The sequence below is a fragment of the Catharus ustulatus genome, chromosome 5 (genome assembly GCF_009819885.2).
Source record: "Catharus ustulatus isolate bCatUst1 chromosome 5, bCatUst1.pri.v2, whole genome shotgun sequence".
NCBI classification, from domain to species: Eukaryota; Metazoa; Chordata; class Aves; order Passeriformes; family Turdidae; genus Catharus; species Catharus ustulatus.
In genome coordinates, this window is record NC_046225.1 from 48,842,030 (window position 1) to 48,860,171 (window position 18,142).

Here is an 18,142-nt window from a genome sequence, read left to right on the forward strand (position 1 = left end):
CAAGGTAACATCAGCAAATATAGCCATCACCTGAGGACAGTGAAAAAGTTTTGAGTCAGATGGTAGGATAGACACGGTCAATTTTAAAGAATAGCTCTGCTGAGTGAGTGATCAGGGCTTGAAGGCAGTAGGTTATTTCCCTCCCTCCTCAAGTGTCATGCCTGAAACACAGAAGGTAAAGAAAAATAAACCAAGGAAACTGCCAGCTCAAGTAAAAAGTGCAAAAAGAAGTAACAACTCTTGCAAAACATCAAGTCATAAAGCTCAAATGCTGACAAATCAAGAATGTCAGGAAGCTGGTATCAGGCACCTGAGAAGAAGGCCTCAAAAATGATGATACTTCATTGAACAAAACACAGATACAAGCTTATAAATAGACAGTGTTCATACACTGCCTGAAAATCTGCACAGGAAACAGAAATTACCCACATTAGAACCAGTCAAGAAAAAAGCTGTTTGTTTGGAGCACAGCATTTAAACTCAGTCACAGGCATCACAACAACCAGAAGAGGTCTTGCTTCTGCTCTGTTCTCACTAATGCTCTTTCAAGACTCAAAACACTGTAGGAACATGGACATTCTGTGGCCCAATAGGTTGAGTCCCAGGAGTGAGAGAAATTTTTCATTAAGTCTTCTAAACTAACAGATAGTAAAATTACAGACACTGCTGAAACCTGTTAAAGTCCTACATAATTCAATAAACTAAAAGCACAAACACCTATTTTGAAAAAAAACTTAGAAACCCTGGCACTTGTTTCCTAAAACTCCTTTAGCCTTCTAAAGCATCTTTTTCAGGCATCTTAGAGAGACTTGTTCAATAAAGTTTGTTTTAAAATTGTTTCAATCTATTTTTACTCCATCCCTATTAAATACCTGTCTGGTGATCGTCTTGACCAACGTCCTCTGTCAGATTCTGCAAAAAACAGGAATGATACAGTTAAATAAGATGGTGATGTTCATCCTTCTGTACTATTTTTAACTTTTACTTGATATTAGTATTTATCCTAATTACTTATGGATCATCTACGTAAGATTGTAGTCTTTGTGTTTTCAGCTCATATTTACCTAAAACATTACTCTTGCAAATTTATCTAAAAAGTTCAAATGAATTGAATTTGATACATATTTTTGAGTTTTTTTCAATCAAAAACACAAATTATTTCAAGAGTGAAAATAACTACCCATTAGATGGAGAATTGGCATTATTTTATTTAACAATTCCACCAATAAATGCAGCATTAGAAAGACTGTATTTATCATTTAGCACAGAAATGGCTTTACTTCATGATTAACACATATATTCTAATGAAAACTGATTAAAAACTAACTGAAATCTTGGAAATAAGTTATCCCCTTCTGCAGGCAGAGTCTTTTCCACTAAATCTGTAGTGTACACACAGAAGCCATATCACCATTTCCAGCTATGGTTGCAATAAAACAAATGTAAATACACAGCACATAAACAGGGAGAGTCTTCAAAACCACCTTGTTTCACTTTATGCATGGGTATAAGAGGATAGCTTGCTCATTCAATATGTTTTCCAGCAGAACTGTAGGAAACTGGATAACTGTGATGATTACCATCACTTAATGTATCCAAGAAAGGTTCTGGTATAGAGGCAACATCTAAATCCAATGTTCAAACAAAGCTCAAATTCCACTTTGTCCTCTGGAGTATAATCTTTCACCTTTTACTAATACTACTTATCTCTTCACCAATTCAAACCCAACAGCCTTTCATACAATAAGGCAGTTATAATTTTTATAAGTGTAATTGCTTGATGATTTCAATCATGAAATATTCTGGACCAAAGCCCTAGCTATTCTGCTAAGAGAAAATGGCAAGTCATTACCAGCCTATTGAGGGTGTGGTAAATCTTGTGAATATTTGCCAGTGTTGATAGATGAGAATTCAGTTGAAAATCTAGAGTGGGAAAAAAAAAGGTTTTAAATTTCTGTTTTTCAGATGCAACAGTCACAATCTTCCTATGTTCTGGCTATTTAATAAAATCATCACAGCCCCCTCCACATTTTTGCTCAATATTTTTCAGCACTGGCATTTTCAACACCTGAGTAGAATAACTGAAATCTGTAAAAAAATATCCTACATATGCATTTTTCTTAAGGCATGGATGACCCCCAGCAGAACAGAAGTATAGCTAACTATAACTATAGCTGAATTAAAAAAAAAAAGACATAAAACTCTTTTTTCCTTTACAATGGGAATCATTAAAACTTCCATGTTACACAATCCTTCTGTTTCATCTATTCCAAAACCAAGTTAAGTATCATGTAACATTCTAAAATCATTAATAAAAATCCTAGTTCTTAAAAAATCTGGTTTTATTAACACATATGTACTTGCCTTTATACTAATTTCCTTGCAAAAGTAACTAGAATACACAGTTGAAACATGGCTTTTTAATAACAAACCAAAGGTTACAATGCAGCAGCTGTTAAGAGCCAAAAAACCTGATAATAAAATATTCTGACATTTCTTGGAAGAAGTCATCGCATAAATGTTAGTTTTGCTTCCACACTCCAAATATAAAACACTTGAGTTGGCTTCAGTTGCTAAAGAGCAACCAACTAATTTTTCTCTATTCTTTTGAATTCTCTATTTTTGCTAGGAATGTGGCGAGAACAAAACTGGAAAGTAAGTAATTTACAAAAGAACAGCTGAGATCCAGCCAGACAGCAAGCAAACCAAGAAGAATCTCAGAAGCTGAACACAAACCACCAAGAGGGCTTAGACAGCAAACTACTATAGAGTATCTCCATTTAAATTAAAAATAAATTAGCTACCCCACTAGAATACATGTGCCAGAACACTCTAGAGAAATGCACTGTATGATAAGCAAAGTATTCCAAGCAAACTTCTGGATATGAAAAGCTCCTGTATGTGCCTAGTGTCACTACCCAGCTAATGCACTAAAGCATTTCTAATATGAGACATTTAATTTGGCTTTGCCCAGCAGCTGATGCAAGTAAGGTGAAAAACAGAACTCCCTTATTTCCATCCAGAGCAATTCAAAGGAATAGCTCTCAAGATACATTTAAGATGACCAAGATAAACAAGAGTCATCACTAAACATCTGACTGCCAAGTCAGTGAACCACACTGCCATGAAGTTCACAAATGGAACTGAAGAAACTGCCTACTCCAAGTGTATTTGTTATATACATCACTGTGGAATTCTCTTGTCACAATGAATTAAAAAGAAAATAAAAATAAATCAAAGGATATTTTCAGGAATCATGCATTTAATACATTGCTTTAGCCAGAGAATCATTTAATTAATTGCTACCTATTTCTGAACATGCTGTCTGCAATCCACCACAGCAATACAATTACTCTAAGTCAGAAGCACCAGAGATGGAATTTCCAATTTTAGCTAACTGTATATATACCAAGTCAAGACAATCTAGATCTTCTTACCTACAATAAGCAATAAGACAATCCTGATCTTCTAAGCTCCAATAGGAAGCTCTTGAACCTTGAACAGGCTGCTAGAGTTTTTCCTATATTAAGTGCTCAATAAAGTTACATTTTTGCTAGTAAAACAATACTAAGTAGAACCATTCTGCAAGGAAAAAAAAATATACTGAGTTTCTTAGTAAAGCGCAAATTCATATAAAGCAGTGAGAAAAAACAAAATGAGAGGGGCACAAACAGGGATAAGGACAACAGGGAACATAAAAGCCATTCTGAGAAGGGCAGGATTAAAAGATAAGATTTGGTTTGTTAACTGGCAGATCAGACTAAACTTTCTGGAATATGAATTTTACAGTTTCCCTTGCTGCTTAGCCTAAAATCTACAAAGAACATGAGTTAAGAGAAACCAGTTATAACTGGAGGTAAGAAACTGAAAACACTAAGCAAGTATTTATTTATTCTAATCAAATATTAACTTTAGATAGCACTCTTTAAAATGGTTGAAAAAATATTCTAAAATTAGGGTTATATCTATAGGTGTCATCTTTGAAACAAAGCATTCCATGCCACTTCGAAACACAGTTCATGCCAGTATGTTTTACATGTCCACTGGAAATATCCATACAATTTTAAGCTGCTGCTTCAGAAGTAGGTTTGATGGACTTAGCAGGGTTATACAAATACATTTTCCAGTTTTTACACAAGAAATATCACACCATACACCTAATGAATATGGAAGACTGGAGTCCAAAGTTTTCTTTCTTCCACAGGGGACACTTGCACAGTGTAGGGATATTATCTAAAACTGAAAACAGATTTCTTCTATAGTTATAAAAGCAAATGCAAGCAGCACCCATTAAATTAGGGAAACTAAATTACAGCTCAGGTTATTCTCTAAATTGGTCAGTGGGTCAGTGTTTGCTTTGCCTATATTTCAAAATGATACACAAAGTCTTCTATGCCACTGTAAAAAAGCCTATTTTGAAAAAAACTATTTTTTAAGAAACAAAATGCAAAAAACAACACCTCCCATGTTCTGGGAAATTAGCAAAAAGCACTGATCAACAGTGGTCAAGATGGCAAGCAACTGGACAGTTGACTAACTGCGTTCTTCAGGAACACACTCTCCCCTCCACCTTCCAAACTTTCCACACTTGCTTATGCAGCCTCCAAAGCTGTGCCTGCTGATCCCCTTGGTCAGCCCACTACACCTGGAATCTTATCCACAAAACAAATAAAAAACCCTGCCAGCCTAGTGCTCTGAATCAGATCACCACGGAGGTGCAACCCCAGATGAGTTAGAGGAAGAAACAGGAAAGTTCTTCTGAAGTGGGAGCACTATAGTCTCGTGGCAGCAGCAATGTGTTAGATGAATCCACCTGTCCATCCCAGCACCACTGAGAGGAGCAATGTATCACATGAAGCTACACACTCAACAGCTGGTTGTATGAGCTTTATACAAATAATGCCATCAGGTGTGAAGCTATTTTTCACCTGAAGACAAGAGTTTTGAAGCACATGAATTAGTCTGATGGGGTTTTTTTCCTACAGAAACTGCATTCAGCTCCAGGGTCCTCAGCACAGGAAAGACATGGACCTGTTGGAGCAAGGTCACAAAGACAACTGGAGGAACAGAACACCTTTCCTATGAAGAAAGGCTGAGAGCTAGGGTTGTTCAGTGGAGAGAACAGACAGAAGACTCCAGGGAGATCTTACAGCACTTCAAGTGCACTTTAAGGGGACTTGCAAGAAAGCTGGAGAGGGACTTTCCAAAAGAGCACGTAGTGACAGGGCAAGGAGGAATGGCTTTAAACTGAGAGTAGGTCTAGATTAGATACTAGTAAGAAATATTTTACTGTAAGGGTGGTGAGATCTTGCCCAAGGAAGAGGTGGATGTCCCAAGCCTGACGTGTGTGAGGCTGGATGGGGCTCTGAGCAACCTGGTCTCGGTGGAAGGCATCCATGCCCAGGGACTGGAACTCGGTTATCTTTCAGATCCCTTCCAATTCAAGGCATTCTGAGATTCTGACACACCACACAGTTTATTGACCTCAAATCAGAAGAAGGAAACCTGCTTACTTTGTAAATACTGAAAGATGATATGTGGAAAGTTTGCTATGATTTTAAGGGGTGTATGTCAAACAAGCATATGTGTTTTGTTGATTAAACTATTTTTCCTGCAGAAGGTAGCTGATCTTCAGTGAGGTCTGAAGCAATGAAAATTTCAAATGGTATTAATACTTTGCACTAATTCAGAATACAGTGGCTAAAAAAAAACTGAGTAAAATAATTGCATATCTAGAACCCATAAAGGAAAGAAATAACAGAGTCAACCAATTTTAAGGAATTTACACATTGTCTGCAGTTTGTCACTAACACAATGTTAAGTGTTAAAGGCTGGGTTAGTAAATTAGTTTACAATCATATACAATCAAAAATTAAAAAGAAAACCGTTTTAAAATAATTTTTAGAATACATGTTAAGGTTTAAACTATGGACTTGAGTCACAGAGAGATAAAAGAAACAAGGGCTAGCTGGGCTTGCTTCCATAACAAACTAGAGAAAAGACATTCTACACCCTCTCATTAATGCACAGATGAAATACAATAAAGAAAACAAAAAAACTCAATGTATCTTAAATATAAGCAAAGTATACAGGTAAACTGGACTCAAATACTCTTTCTTATCTGAAATGAAAGAACTTCAAAGGTCAAATCCCAAATTTATCAGAAGGAGTAATGTGTTGCCAAACTAATTAATTGAACATCTGAATACCAAAAAAAAAAAAAGTACCTGCCTGAACAAAACCTTTAACTTAGTTCCTGCTGTGGAAATTTAAAACTTGGACAAAACACAGCTATAGGGTTCAGTACAATTTATTTAAAACCTAGTAAAAAATTAACAATAGTAGCAAACAAGAGATAAGCTGACTCCAAGTTTCCTCTAAAAGCTCGTAATTTTTTTAAGCAAATAGAAAATCTATACAAAAATCTCACTTTAACAGTAGGTCTAAAAATAGTTAGCCTTAATAGATATGCCATATATACAGCATTAAAATTTAAAGATAGAACTAGCAGTAGTAATAGAATAGTAGTAATTCTTATTATTGCTAAGATACACATGTACTCCTCAGAAAAAAATTAACAGAAAACACACATCAGGGAAACTCATACCTAAAAATTAAAATAGCATGTTTAAGCTTTTATTTAATTGCTTTCCTTGCTTTCAAGTAATAGAGAGAGAAAAAAAAACTTGTAGTAGTACTGTCAGTAATAGTTCAAAGTTCTGTTGCCTTAGTTAGCTTTAAATAAACTTTACTTATTCAGAAGAAAACCATTTACTCTCCTATGAAATACACTATTCTATGTTCTGTAGTCTACTACAGGAGTAGTTAGGAATTATCCTAACAACAATACAATTTATATTGATGTATGATTAATTGATTCATGAACTTAGAAGTTCAGATCTGAAACCTACACTTGGTGAAAGCCCTCAACACTTATGTTCAGGAAACAAAATTTTTGTATTCATTACTAAATACAGAAGGCAAAAGAAAAATGTACATCAGTCCTATTTACACAAAAATTTAACACACCTGAAGACTGAGAATCCCAAACTGCAGCACAGAGAAGACAGGAGCTGACTGTGCATTCCTGTCAAGGACAGGATGAAGAATATATTTCCAATGTGTCTGTAGCTGTATCCCTGCAGGCAGTGACACCCTACACCAGGGCCAACCTGCAGAAGAATCCTTTCTCCCAGTCCATCATGTGACAACAAGCCTTGGGTCACAGGAGACAGAACAGGCTTGAAAAGCAGGGTTTCCCTTGATTTGGTGTGGTCAAATAAAAGGCATGATTCAGAAAGTGAGGAAAACAGAAGTGAATTCCAGCTTGGAAAGTAAGGACATGCAATTAGATGGGATGATCCAACCTATCTTGAGGAGCATCAGGACCTAGTCATTAAAGCTAAAGACACCATACTGCAGAATGTTTCTCCTGCCTGCTTGCACCAAGCTCAGAGCTACTGCTGACACCAGCGTATCCAAAACCCACAGTTGCAAATTTGTGCACATTTTCCAAACACAACAGCCTAAAATGTTCTGAAGCAAAACACAGACTGACTTAAGCTAGTAAATAAAAAGCCCTACAGAAAACCCAAACCCAAGTAAAAAAATATGGTCAGAGTTACTACGTGCACCTTAGAATAATTCAAAGGTAAACATTCAACCATTCAACTCTTAACATTTGGTATTACCACTTAGAATGACTACTGCAACAAACTATTTTAAGATCACTGTATGCTACATAGATAGGAAAAAGCATAATTCTCTTTTGCCCCCATAGGAACAAACCTTTATTCTACCTAGATGTTTTTAGAATGCACTAATCTGAACGCTTGTTTACTAAAAGAGCTACGGCAGTTTAAAGTTAATTGAGAATTTTAGAGCTATTTAAGTCACGCAGAATTTGTGTAACTGCTACTTTAGTTTGAATACATTTCCATTTACCTTAAATTGATTGAACAAATGAGTTAGGCTAATTCTCCTATACTAACATACAGGATAAAATACTCTGCACAACTGGTTAATGGCAGGATTTGGGTTTGCTTGGGAGGGGGTGATTTTGATTGTGTGTTTTGTGCTACATAGCAAAGACCTAACACTAAGTGGGTTTCTGGTGCAAAATATCTCCTTCTGCTGATGAAAAGTGTTCATCCAGTCTAACACTTATTCCACCATCAGATTAATTCAAACAAGTGTCAGTGAGCTCGTTTTGTAACATTGGCGACTATGACCTGAGAGTTTTTTGCAAGCAGTACTCCTAACTTCATGCTAGGTATCATCTGGCATCCTACAAAGGGCATAAAGCTAATACAAACTTTGTATCTTGTGCTGTAGCTAATCCAGCAGAAATGCAATCCTGTCAAGCACACACTACTGGGGTATCCAGCACCATGCACATCTAGTATGCATTACAATGGAGCTGCAACAGCCTAGGAACAGCTATGCCAGTCAAAAGCATTACTGTCCAAGCTGCTTGTTTCTTCCTCCCTGCCAAAGTTTACTGATCCCACAGCTCTGCCAGCAGCACAGGCCATGGCCACATTCCCTAACCCACTTCAGGCAAGAAATCAACCTGTCAGTTTAGACAACTTAAGTAAGTGGCAAAAGCTAACCCAGGTACATTTCCCTGAGTGGATTAGAGAGTGCTCCTACAAACCACTTTACCAACAGAGCAAGGGAAGCAGTAATCTGCAGCTAATGAGCAGTAATGAGCAACTGCAGCAGACCCAGTCCCACAGTCTAAGCACCAACATACCTGCATCAAGTGTGTCACTCCAGTCAGTTCCCCAGGACAAGCTAAAGCCTTGCAGCTCTAACTATATATAGGTATGTATATAAAACAATCTATATACACACAATTTTATATGCTGAATGAACTGCTAGTTGTATCTATCTGTTTATGAGCCAAAAGTAAAAATTCTGTTTAACATCAGACCATGATTCTAATTAAAACAATTCAGTTGGACAGTACGACAACAATGCTGGCACATTTAAATTAAGGGTTCCGTTTCAAGCCCCTATTAGTAGTCTTACTTAATGTAGAAAAAATAATCACACTATTAAATGCCCTAGTATTTAAATTGGATACAAGAGTTGAACACTTTCACAGGATGTACTGTACTTCCTAGTGCCATGCTTTTTGGCAAGCACAAGACAGACAAATTAAGCAAGTTATCTTCTGCTTGAAGACGCAAACAAAACTCGGAACAAATGCTTTGAAAAAGCCCAAAGTCTTTGCTTTCAATACCTGCAAAGAAAGTGTGGGAGGAGGGGAACTAAAGAAAACACAGGATTAATAATTCACTAAGAGTTAGCACAAAAAGTACTCAGACAAAAATAAAGTTAAATTAAGTGCTGCAATTACACAAATAAGAGCTCATCCTGACACAACAGAATAAACAGAAGCAGTAAAAAAAAACTTTACCTGCCTAATTCAAACTATTGCATGGTCTTGTACAGAGAAGCTTTTCCAATTATAACTGCAGGAGCTACAAGAAACTCTTAAGCAAACATCTTCAATAAAAAAAAGGAAAGTTCTTTTCCTCACGTGACATGAAAGGTGTATATTCAGAAAGTAAAACTGAGACTGAGCAAAAATATATGAATGGAGTTTATATCATGAGAACAGATAAGGATCTAAGAAGGATCAAAAAGACGGCTCAAAATAAACTTTCAGTAAAGAGACTACCATAAGCCAGCTAATGTATGTGCAAAACTATGCTATGAACAGTCCTTTCTTTGAGCATTTAGATCAATGAAAAAAACCAACCACTATGAAGCTACACATAATGAATTTAGTTAATTTAGGAAAACATATCTACTTAAAATAACACATACACAAGCAAAAAAAAATAAAAAAAAAAAAAAAAAAAAAAAAAAAAAAAGGAGGCATAAGATTTGATCATTCCACAGCACATTTTTAATTAAAAGCCAGTAACAGCTAAGGCTGAGGAAGAGTACTCTTCCTATTTTCCACAGACAAGTTAAAATTAAAAAAAAAAAATCACTACACAGTCTAAACATCCTACATAAGGGAGCCCTGGAATATTTGTAAACGCATCTAACACATGTATTTAATGAGGACCTGCATGTTTTTTTGGACGGGGCACATGTCAAAAGACACTAAACAGAAGGCATTTTCTAGAATAATTAGCCTTCCATTTGCAATATGAGGCAATTATTTCTGCTTTAATGTCAACCTTCACCACCAACACATAATGATCCCTAAATATAAAGGTAAAACAAACCAGAACTACGTAAAAAATTATATAACCTTGTGAGTTAGAGCCTTTACCAGGCTGCCCCTGTATGACATCTCATTTTGAGAGACACAGAAGGATCCGAGAAAATCCAGGCATTATGCAGCATTTCTTTCCACCATTGCTTTCAGGACGTTGTCCAAAAGTCAGACCATCATTCATTAACGCATGATCAAAACTTCAATTTTCATTCTCTTTCCCACAAGCAAGTTCTACAGTAATAAAGCATCTCAGAGATGCAACTCCTTTGGCAGTGAGAACACGTTCCAGGGGGATTTCAGACGGAAATCTGTCGCTGTGGCAGGGCAGTTTTGTGCTCGGGACGACAGCCTGGTCTCCCCAGCGGACGTGGACGGTGCCTGTCCCTGAACCCCGGCCACGGAGATCTGTGACCCCCTACGCCATGCAACCCGTCTGCAGCAGGCGGTCCCTGCTGCACGGAACGCACATCCAGAAACTCTATTGCGGAGACAAAGCCCTCGCTACGCTCCTCCAAAACAGGCGGCGCGATCCACCCGTGCTCCCCAGGGCGGGCGGGGACAGCGAGTCCGGCCGGGGGTCCGCGGGGCGGGGCCAGCGTGCCGCGTCGCCGCAGCGCCCGCTGGGAGTTGTAGTTCGCCACGCCGCCCCGTTGCGTGGGGCTGCCGCCGCAGGAACTCCACCTCCCACCATGCGCCGCGGTTCCAGTCCCCCGCACAAGCAACCCGGTTCTCCCGCACCGGCCCGGCGGAACCCGGTGAATTCACCCCCGCCCGTCTTCCCCTACACACGCAGCTCCGCAGGCCGCGCTCCCCTCGGCAGTCCCGGCTCTCTCACAGCTGGTCACGAGCGCCAGCCGCATCCTCACCCGCTCGCCAGCTGGGTCGGGCAAACTGCGTCACACCCTCCGAGCGCCCCCAGCCCTCTCCGGTGCGGCTGCCCCCGTCCGCTCCTGCCCCCCGCCCCCCGGGGGAGCGCGCTGAGGGCCGCGGGGCTGCCCTGTCCCCGCGGGGGGCCCCACCGCCAGGCGCTCACACACCGTCCCGCTCCACGGTGGTCCCGCACCCGCGGGCCTGAACCCTTCCCCAGCATCAGGAGTCCCGGTGGCGCGTTCGGCCAAGCCTCACAGGTCAGGGGCCAGAGAAGCTGCCCCCAGCCGAGCGGTTCTTTCGGCTGGGCAGCGGAGTGGGCGGCGGGCCCGGCCCCAGCGCTACTCACTGACAGCGGCGGCATCCGAGTGCATTTTCGTGCAGCGCTGCACACGCTGCCGGCCGAGCCCGGCTCCTGCCCTGCTCCCAATCCAGAGCCTGGGCACGGACACCCCCGCCCCGCCCACTGTCCGCGCCCATTGGTCAAGACTGCCGGGGGACGCGGCGAGCTCCGCCCTCTTACTGGTTGAGGCTCCTGCCACTCTCACCCTGCCTGCCCCGCAGCACCTCCCCGGCTGCCCATTGGGCAGAAGGCTGAGCCGGCCACGCCTCCCTCCGCTCTGACTGGGCTCTGGTGCTGCCAGTTTTTCCCGGCCTTTAAAGCGCGTGCAAAGAGCACCACTTTGTGTCACCCGCGGCGCTGATTGGCTACGGGGACCAAGGGCCGTGCCCACGCACTGATGCGATTGGCTGAACAGGGAAGGGGCGTGGCCTGGGGCTGCCCCGCCCTTCAGGGGCCGCGGGCGGGCGGGCGGGCGGGGAGTGCCCGGTGCCTGGGGCGGGGGGAGCCGGACTGCGGCACTTTCTTGTTGCTCCGTTATCCCCACGCGGTGTGATCGAATCACCGGCTAGTCTAGAAAGAATTCGTTGTTTCTTCCATCTCCCTCTTCCAAAGGAGAACAAACGGCAAGCTGCCAACGCCAGCCGAACGCACACAAGTGTCAGGTCAATATTACGGCAACGGCAGGATGGGCGGTGGGGAAAGCTGGGGCCAAGATTGCTCCTTGCGGGACGATGGCAGCGGCTCTTGCCCCTAGGTACTGTTCTCGATCCCTGAAACCCAGTGTGTGGAGCCACCCTCCTTCCCTCTCCTTGCACAGAGAGGTCGCCATCCCTGAGCAGGGGAAAAAGACATCCTGCAGGTCATGGCTGCTTAGCATGCGAGCTGAGCATCCCGTGTCGCTCCGGGGATAAATGCCTGGCACTCCTCGGCGCTGAAACACAGATCCGAAGAGACTGCTAGAGCACTGTGCACAGTGGAGGATTATAAAGGCAGAACTGAGTGTGAAAAAACCCTTCCGCTAAGAGGTTAAGTTAAAAGAAAGTCAAGGACTATGAAATTGAAGTAGTGCCAGATTTAAGGTAATCGTCCCTTTGGAGTAATGCATTAACATACGTCCTGAATTAACTGATCACAAGTTGGTTTGTATTTCTTTGGGGGTTTTTTGTAAGCTTTGCCTTACTCAGTGAGTCAGAATGTGCAGATGATTTATTTTGCTTGTTTTTTCCACTGCCTGTTTTACAGAGAAGAGGATGGAGTCCTCAAGAAAATGAATCAGCTTTTCAGAAGTCATGTACTAAAACCCATATCAGAGCAATGAAAGCTTGCGTTATTTCAAATTCTTACTTACTCACTAACTCGTTGAAATTATTTCTGTAGAACTTCCTGCCTGTATCTCAGGATATTTTCCTATTTTCATCATCTTTTCTTTAGCTCAGTTAGTTGGTGTTAATAACACTAAGGTTGGATTTCAGTCCCTGTATGAACCATTTACTTGAGACCTGGACCCGGTGATCCTTGAGAGTCCCTTCCAACTCAGAATATTCTGCAATTCTGTGAAACCTAAACAAAAAAAAAAAGAAATTACAAAGCAATGTAAGATAGGTTTCACTTCTTTAATAGTTCTGTAACATCCCACATGCCAGACATTCACATTAGTATGTGTAATCCCAAATTCTTGTATCCAATAGGGGCAGCATTGAGTAGTTCATCTGATCTAATTCTAGTTTAAGAGGAACAATTCCTTTAGAGGTGTCTGCTTGTTCACTTGACCATAAAAAGCATGCAGGCTGCTAGTTCAGAATAAAAATGTATTCAAAAAGAAAATATCTTCCATACCTTACAAAGTTGTAAATTGATATGATGTTAAAAAAAGTGTCACAGAAAAACGCTTTTTGATTGTATCTGAGGACAGAAAAGTTTGTACTTTCCCCCCATTTATATTAGTCTAAAATGAAAGATACTACTTGGCCTTAAAAATATTTCCTACAGCTTCTGTAACTACTTTCATTCTAAATTGTAAAGCAATTAAGTTTGACAAGCCTATTTCAAAACTTTAGTGTATTTCTGAATGCACAGGTATAATCTCCGACCCTTAAAAATGAGATCTGCAAAGAAATCCATAGGGAAACAAAAAAGAAACTTTCTTTCCTTAGCTTCTGCCTGCTAAATAGGGGATTCATGCATCAGCCAGAAAAGGCCTTCCCCATGAGAATAAGGCCCATTAAAATATGCACCTTCATTCTAAACTCAAGAAGTTCTAAATAATCCCCTTTTTTACCACTATCTGTAAACTACTATGCAGGTCTCCAAGCCTGCAGATGCTACAAAATCAGGCCTGTCTTTCCCTTCTGAACTCTGAGTTTATAAAATGCAAAAATGCTTTATTTTACATAGAGCAGATCCATGAGGTCATGGCTGATCAATCACTGTATTGGGTCACTTGGCCAGATTCTGATAGCAGGACTACAGGAGTGGCTTCTGTGAGAAGCTTCTAGAAACTTCCCCTATGCCTGACAAAGCCAAGGCCAGACAGCTCCAAGACAGACAAATCAGTGATGGGGGTAATGCCTCCATGGTAACATATTTAAGGAGGAAAGAAAAGTAATGCACAGATTCCATCTGCAGAAACAATACATGATGAACTGACCGTAATCCCCATTCCCCATCTCCCTGAGCCACTGTGTGGGAGAAGCAGAAAATCAGGAATAAAGCTAAGCCCAGAAAGAAGGGAGGGGCAGGGGAAAGGTGCTCCTAAGATTTTACTTCTCATTGTCCTGCTTGATTGGCAATAAATTCAATTACAGTAATTTCACGAATACAAGCCGCACTGAGTATAAGCTGCATCTCTGGGTGTTGGCAAACATTTCGTTCTTTGTCCATAAATAAGCCGCACCTGAGTATAAGCCGCTCTGTCATTCGCAGCGAGGACCCACGTGCAACAAAGATGCCAATTAGTAACAGAAGCGCGGCATGGCGGGGTTTACTGGCTCGGCCCGCTCGGGGCTGCCGACGGGGCCAGGTGGCCCAGCCCGGCGCCGCCACTCAGCAGGGCCACTTGGGGCCGGCCGCCGCCTCTGGGCTCGCTCGCCCTGGCCCAGTGCTGCCCCGTGGTGGCAGACAGGGACGGAGCCCCCCCCGCTCTCGCGGCGGTGGGCGGAGACGGAGCCCCCCGCCTCCTCCCCGAGCCGCAGCGATGGCAGCATGGGTCCCCTGCCTACCCCCGACCCGCGGCAGTATGGGTAGGCGGCCACGCAATGCATTATGGGTAGGTGGGGCAGCAATGCATTATGGGTAGGGGGCACCACAATGCATTATGGGTAGGCGGGGGCCGCCGCAATGCATTATGGGTATGCGGAGGCCGTAATGCATTATGGGAAGGGGGTCGCCGCAATGCATTGTGGGTAGGGGCCGCCGCAATGCATTATGGGATTGGGACCGCCGTTTGGGGGGGAATAAACTGGGGGTCCCAGTGCGGGCTCTGGGCCGCCCCCATTCAAAATTTGAGCAGTTTTGAGCAGGGGGGACGTTTTAAGGGGCGACCTCAAAACTGCCCCGCTGAAGAGGGGCAGGGTCCTGTTTTTGGGGAGGGGGGTATCCTGTTTTTGGGAGTAGTCTCTATTTTGGAAGGTTTCATTTTTTGGGAGTGGGCCCGTTTTTGGAAGGTCCCATTTTTTGGGAGGAGACCTCATTTTGAGGAGGGGTCGCATTTTTTGGAAAGTCCCGTTTTTTGGAAGGAGTCCCCATTTTTTGGAAGGTCCCATTTCTGGGAGGAGCCCCCATTTTTGGCAGGGCGTCCTGGCCATGTCCGAGCCCTTCAGCCACTTCATGCACGCCCTGGTGCGGGTGCTGCCCCCTGTGGGTTCTGGGGGGGATCGTGCCTGTTGTCCCCCCACCCTGTGACCCGCCCTGTCCACACCCCAAGCTCAGGCGGCTCTGTGGGTCCGCGGGGTCTCTGTGGGTTCTGTGGGAGGGTTGTGCCCGCTGTCCCCCCCCCGCCATGACCCCTTTGTCCCCCTCCCCAGCTCCCGGGGCTCTGGAGGATCACTGCGGGTTCCGGAGAAGTTGTGCCCGCTGTCCCACCCACCCCCCCTGGGATCCCCCTGCCCCCTTCCCCAGCTCGTGGGGCTCTCTGTGGATCTGCGGGGGCGGGGGGACGGGGCTCTAACCTGGTGTCCTCCCCCTCCCGTGTTTCCCCCCCCAACCCCTTGCCCCCTCCCCCAGCTCGGGGGGCTCCATGAGGTGCTGGAGCAGCTCCAGCTCTGCGTGCTGTCGGTCACGGACGAGGGGGCTGCGCTGGAGGGGGGTGACGTTCTGTTCACCGGTGAGTCTGAGGGGCACCAGGACCCCCGGGACCCTCCTGGGACCCCTTCCCGGACCCTCCGGGGGTCCCAACCGCCCCCTGCCCCCCAGAGTCCAGGAATTCTTTGTGGGAATCTCGCCCTGGACCAACCTGCGAGGGACCGAGGCCGTGGCCAACGCCTTCAGGGTGAGACCCCCGGGGGGCTCGGGGGGCTCAGATCCCCTGGGGGAATTTTGGGGGGCTCTGGGTGGGATTTGGAGGGAATATCAGAGGGAATTTGGGGGTTCAGACCTACAGAGGGTTTGGGGGGATCTTGGGGGAAATTCGGGGGGCTTTGGAGGTTTTTGGGGGGGAATTTGGGGGCAATTTGCAGGGGCTTTGGGGGGTTAAGGGGGCTCTGGGTGGTTCAGACCCTCGAAAATTTTGGGGTTCGAACACCTGGGGGTTTGGGAGAAATTTGGAGGGGCTTTGGGGTGATCTTAGGGGAAGTTGGGGTGGCTTTGTGGGGAAATCTGGGGGAATTTGGAAGGTTTTGGAGGACTTTGAGGGAGCTCTGGGTGGGTCAGACCCCCAAGAAATTCTGGGGTTCAGAGCCCAGGGGGGTTTGGGGGAATTTGGGGGCAATTTTGGGGGGCTTTGGGGGAAAAATCTGGGGCATTTTGTGGGGAGTCTTTTTTGAGGGTTTTTTGGGGGGGGTTTCTCGGTGTCTGCAGCGGTTCCAGGGAGGTTTCTGGGGGTCCTGAACCAACCCCACGCCCCCTCCCCAAGACTTCACGGTGTCCATGCTGCAGCCACGGCGCGCCCACCGGGCCCTCAGGGTGGGGAGGGGGCTTCAGGGGGAAAAATCCCAATTTGGGGTGGGGGCTTAAATGGGGGGAGGAAATCTCAATTTTGGGAGGTGGGAGGGGAGGGGGTGACTCCCCAAGGGGGCCCCAAAAAACTCAATGAGACCCCAAAAACTCAATGAGACCCCTAAAGGGATCCCAAAATTCGGTGAGAGCCCAAAAACCTCTGAGACCCCAAAAAACCCAGTGAGATCCCCAAACTGCTCCCAAAACCCCCCTGAGACCCACAAAGGGCCCCCAAAAACTTAATGAGACCCTTGAAGGAACCCCCAAGATTTGGTGAGGCCCGAAAAAACCCAGTGAGACCCCAGAACGGCCCCCCAAAAACACCCCTGAGACCCTCAAAAACCTCCTGAGACCCTCAAAATTCCCCTGAGATTGCCCCAAGGGGTCCCCCAAAAAACTCAATGAGATCCCCGAGCAGGCCACGAAAAGTCAGTGAGAGCCCAAAAACCTCTGAGACCCCAGAAGGGCCCCAAAAACTCAGACACCCCCAAGCAGCCCCAAAAAAACCTGGTGAGACCCCAAAAATCCTGGTGAGAGCATCAAAAAACCTGGTGAGACCCCCAAAAATTCCACTGAGACCCCTGAAAAAATGCTGCAATATCCAAAAACACACTGAGACCCCTGAGCAGCCCCCAAAAACTCAATGAGGCCCCCAAAACCCGCTGGGATCCACAAAAGCCCAGTGGGACCCCTGAACGGCCCCAAAAAAACCTTGTGAGACCCCTAAAAAACCAGGTGGGACCCCCAAAAACACACTGAGACCCCCGGATTCCCCCCAAAATCCCACTGAGACCCCCCAAGGGGACCCCAAAAAACTCAATGAGAACTCTGAAGGGGCCCCAAAATTCGGTGAGGCCCAAAAAATCCCATTGAGATCACAGAACAGCCCCCCAAAAACCCCCCTGAGACCCCCCAAAACCCCCTTAAAATCCCACTGAGACCCTCAAAGGGCCCCCAAAAAACCCAGTGAGACCCCCAAAAAGTTCACTGAGACCCCTTAAAATCCGCTGTGATACCCAAAAACACACTGAGACCCCTGAGCAGCCCCCAAAAACTCAATGAGGCCCCCAAACCCGCTGGGATCCACAAAAGCCCAGTGGGACCCCTAAACGGCCCCCAAAAAAACCCAGTGAGACCCCTAAAAAACCAGGTGGGACCCCCAAAAACACACTGAGACCTCCAAATTTCCCCCAAAATCCCACTGAGACCCCCCCAAGGGGCCCCCAAAAAACTCAATGAGACCCCTGAAGGGATCCCAAAATTCGGTGAGAGCCCAAAAACCTCTGAGACCTCAGAATGGCCCCCAAAAAAACCTGGTGAGGCCCCAAAAATACCAGTGAGACCCCCAAACTCCCCCCAAACCCCCCCTGAGACCCCCAAAGGGCTCCAAAAATCTCAATGAGACCCTTGAAGGAACCCACAAAATTCAGTGAGGCCCAAAAAAACCCAGTGAGACCCCAGAACTGTCCCCCAAAACCCCCCCTGAGACCCTCAAAAACCTCCTGAGACCCCCAAAATTCCCCTGAGACCCCCCCAAGGGG

At 44.7% G+C, this 18,142-nt stretch overlaps 1 protein-coding gene across 7 annotated transcripts in view; it reads right to left on the bottom strand.

The window, feature by feature from the left end:
* DCUN1D4 (defective in cullin neddylation 1 domain containing 4) overlaps nt 1-11,565 on the bottom strand; it is a 38,524-nt gene extending 26,959 nt beyond the window's left edge. For 2 of the 7 annotated variants that reach the window (XM_033060809.2, XM_033060808.2), the window contains exons 1-3: nt 11,457-11,565; nt 1,853-1,923; nt 873-912 (exon numbers count right to left, since the gene is read on the bottom strand). In XM_033060809.2, coding sequence (XP_032916700.1) covers nt 873-912; nt 1,853-1,923; nt 11,457-11,481 — 136 coding nt within the window. In that variant the 5' untranslated portion in view covers nt 11,482-11,565. Of the gene's footprint in view, nt 1-872; nt 913-1,852; nt 1,924-10,273; nt 10,770-11,277; nt 11,431-11,456 lie in introns of those variants that run through there. The other 5 variants (XM_033060812.2, XM_033060810.2, XM_033060811.2 and 2 more) reach the window with 5 other exon arrangements.
* Between the last annotated feature and the right edge of the window lie 6,577 nt (nt 11,566-18,142).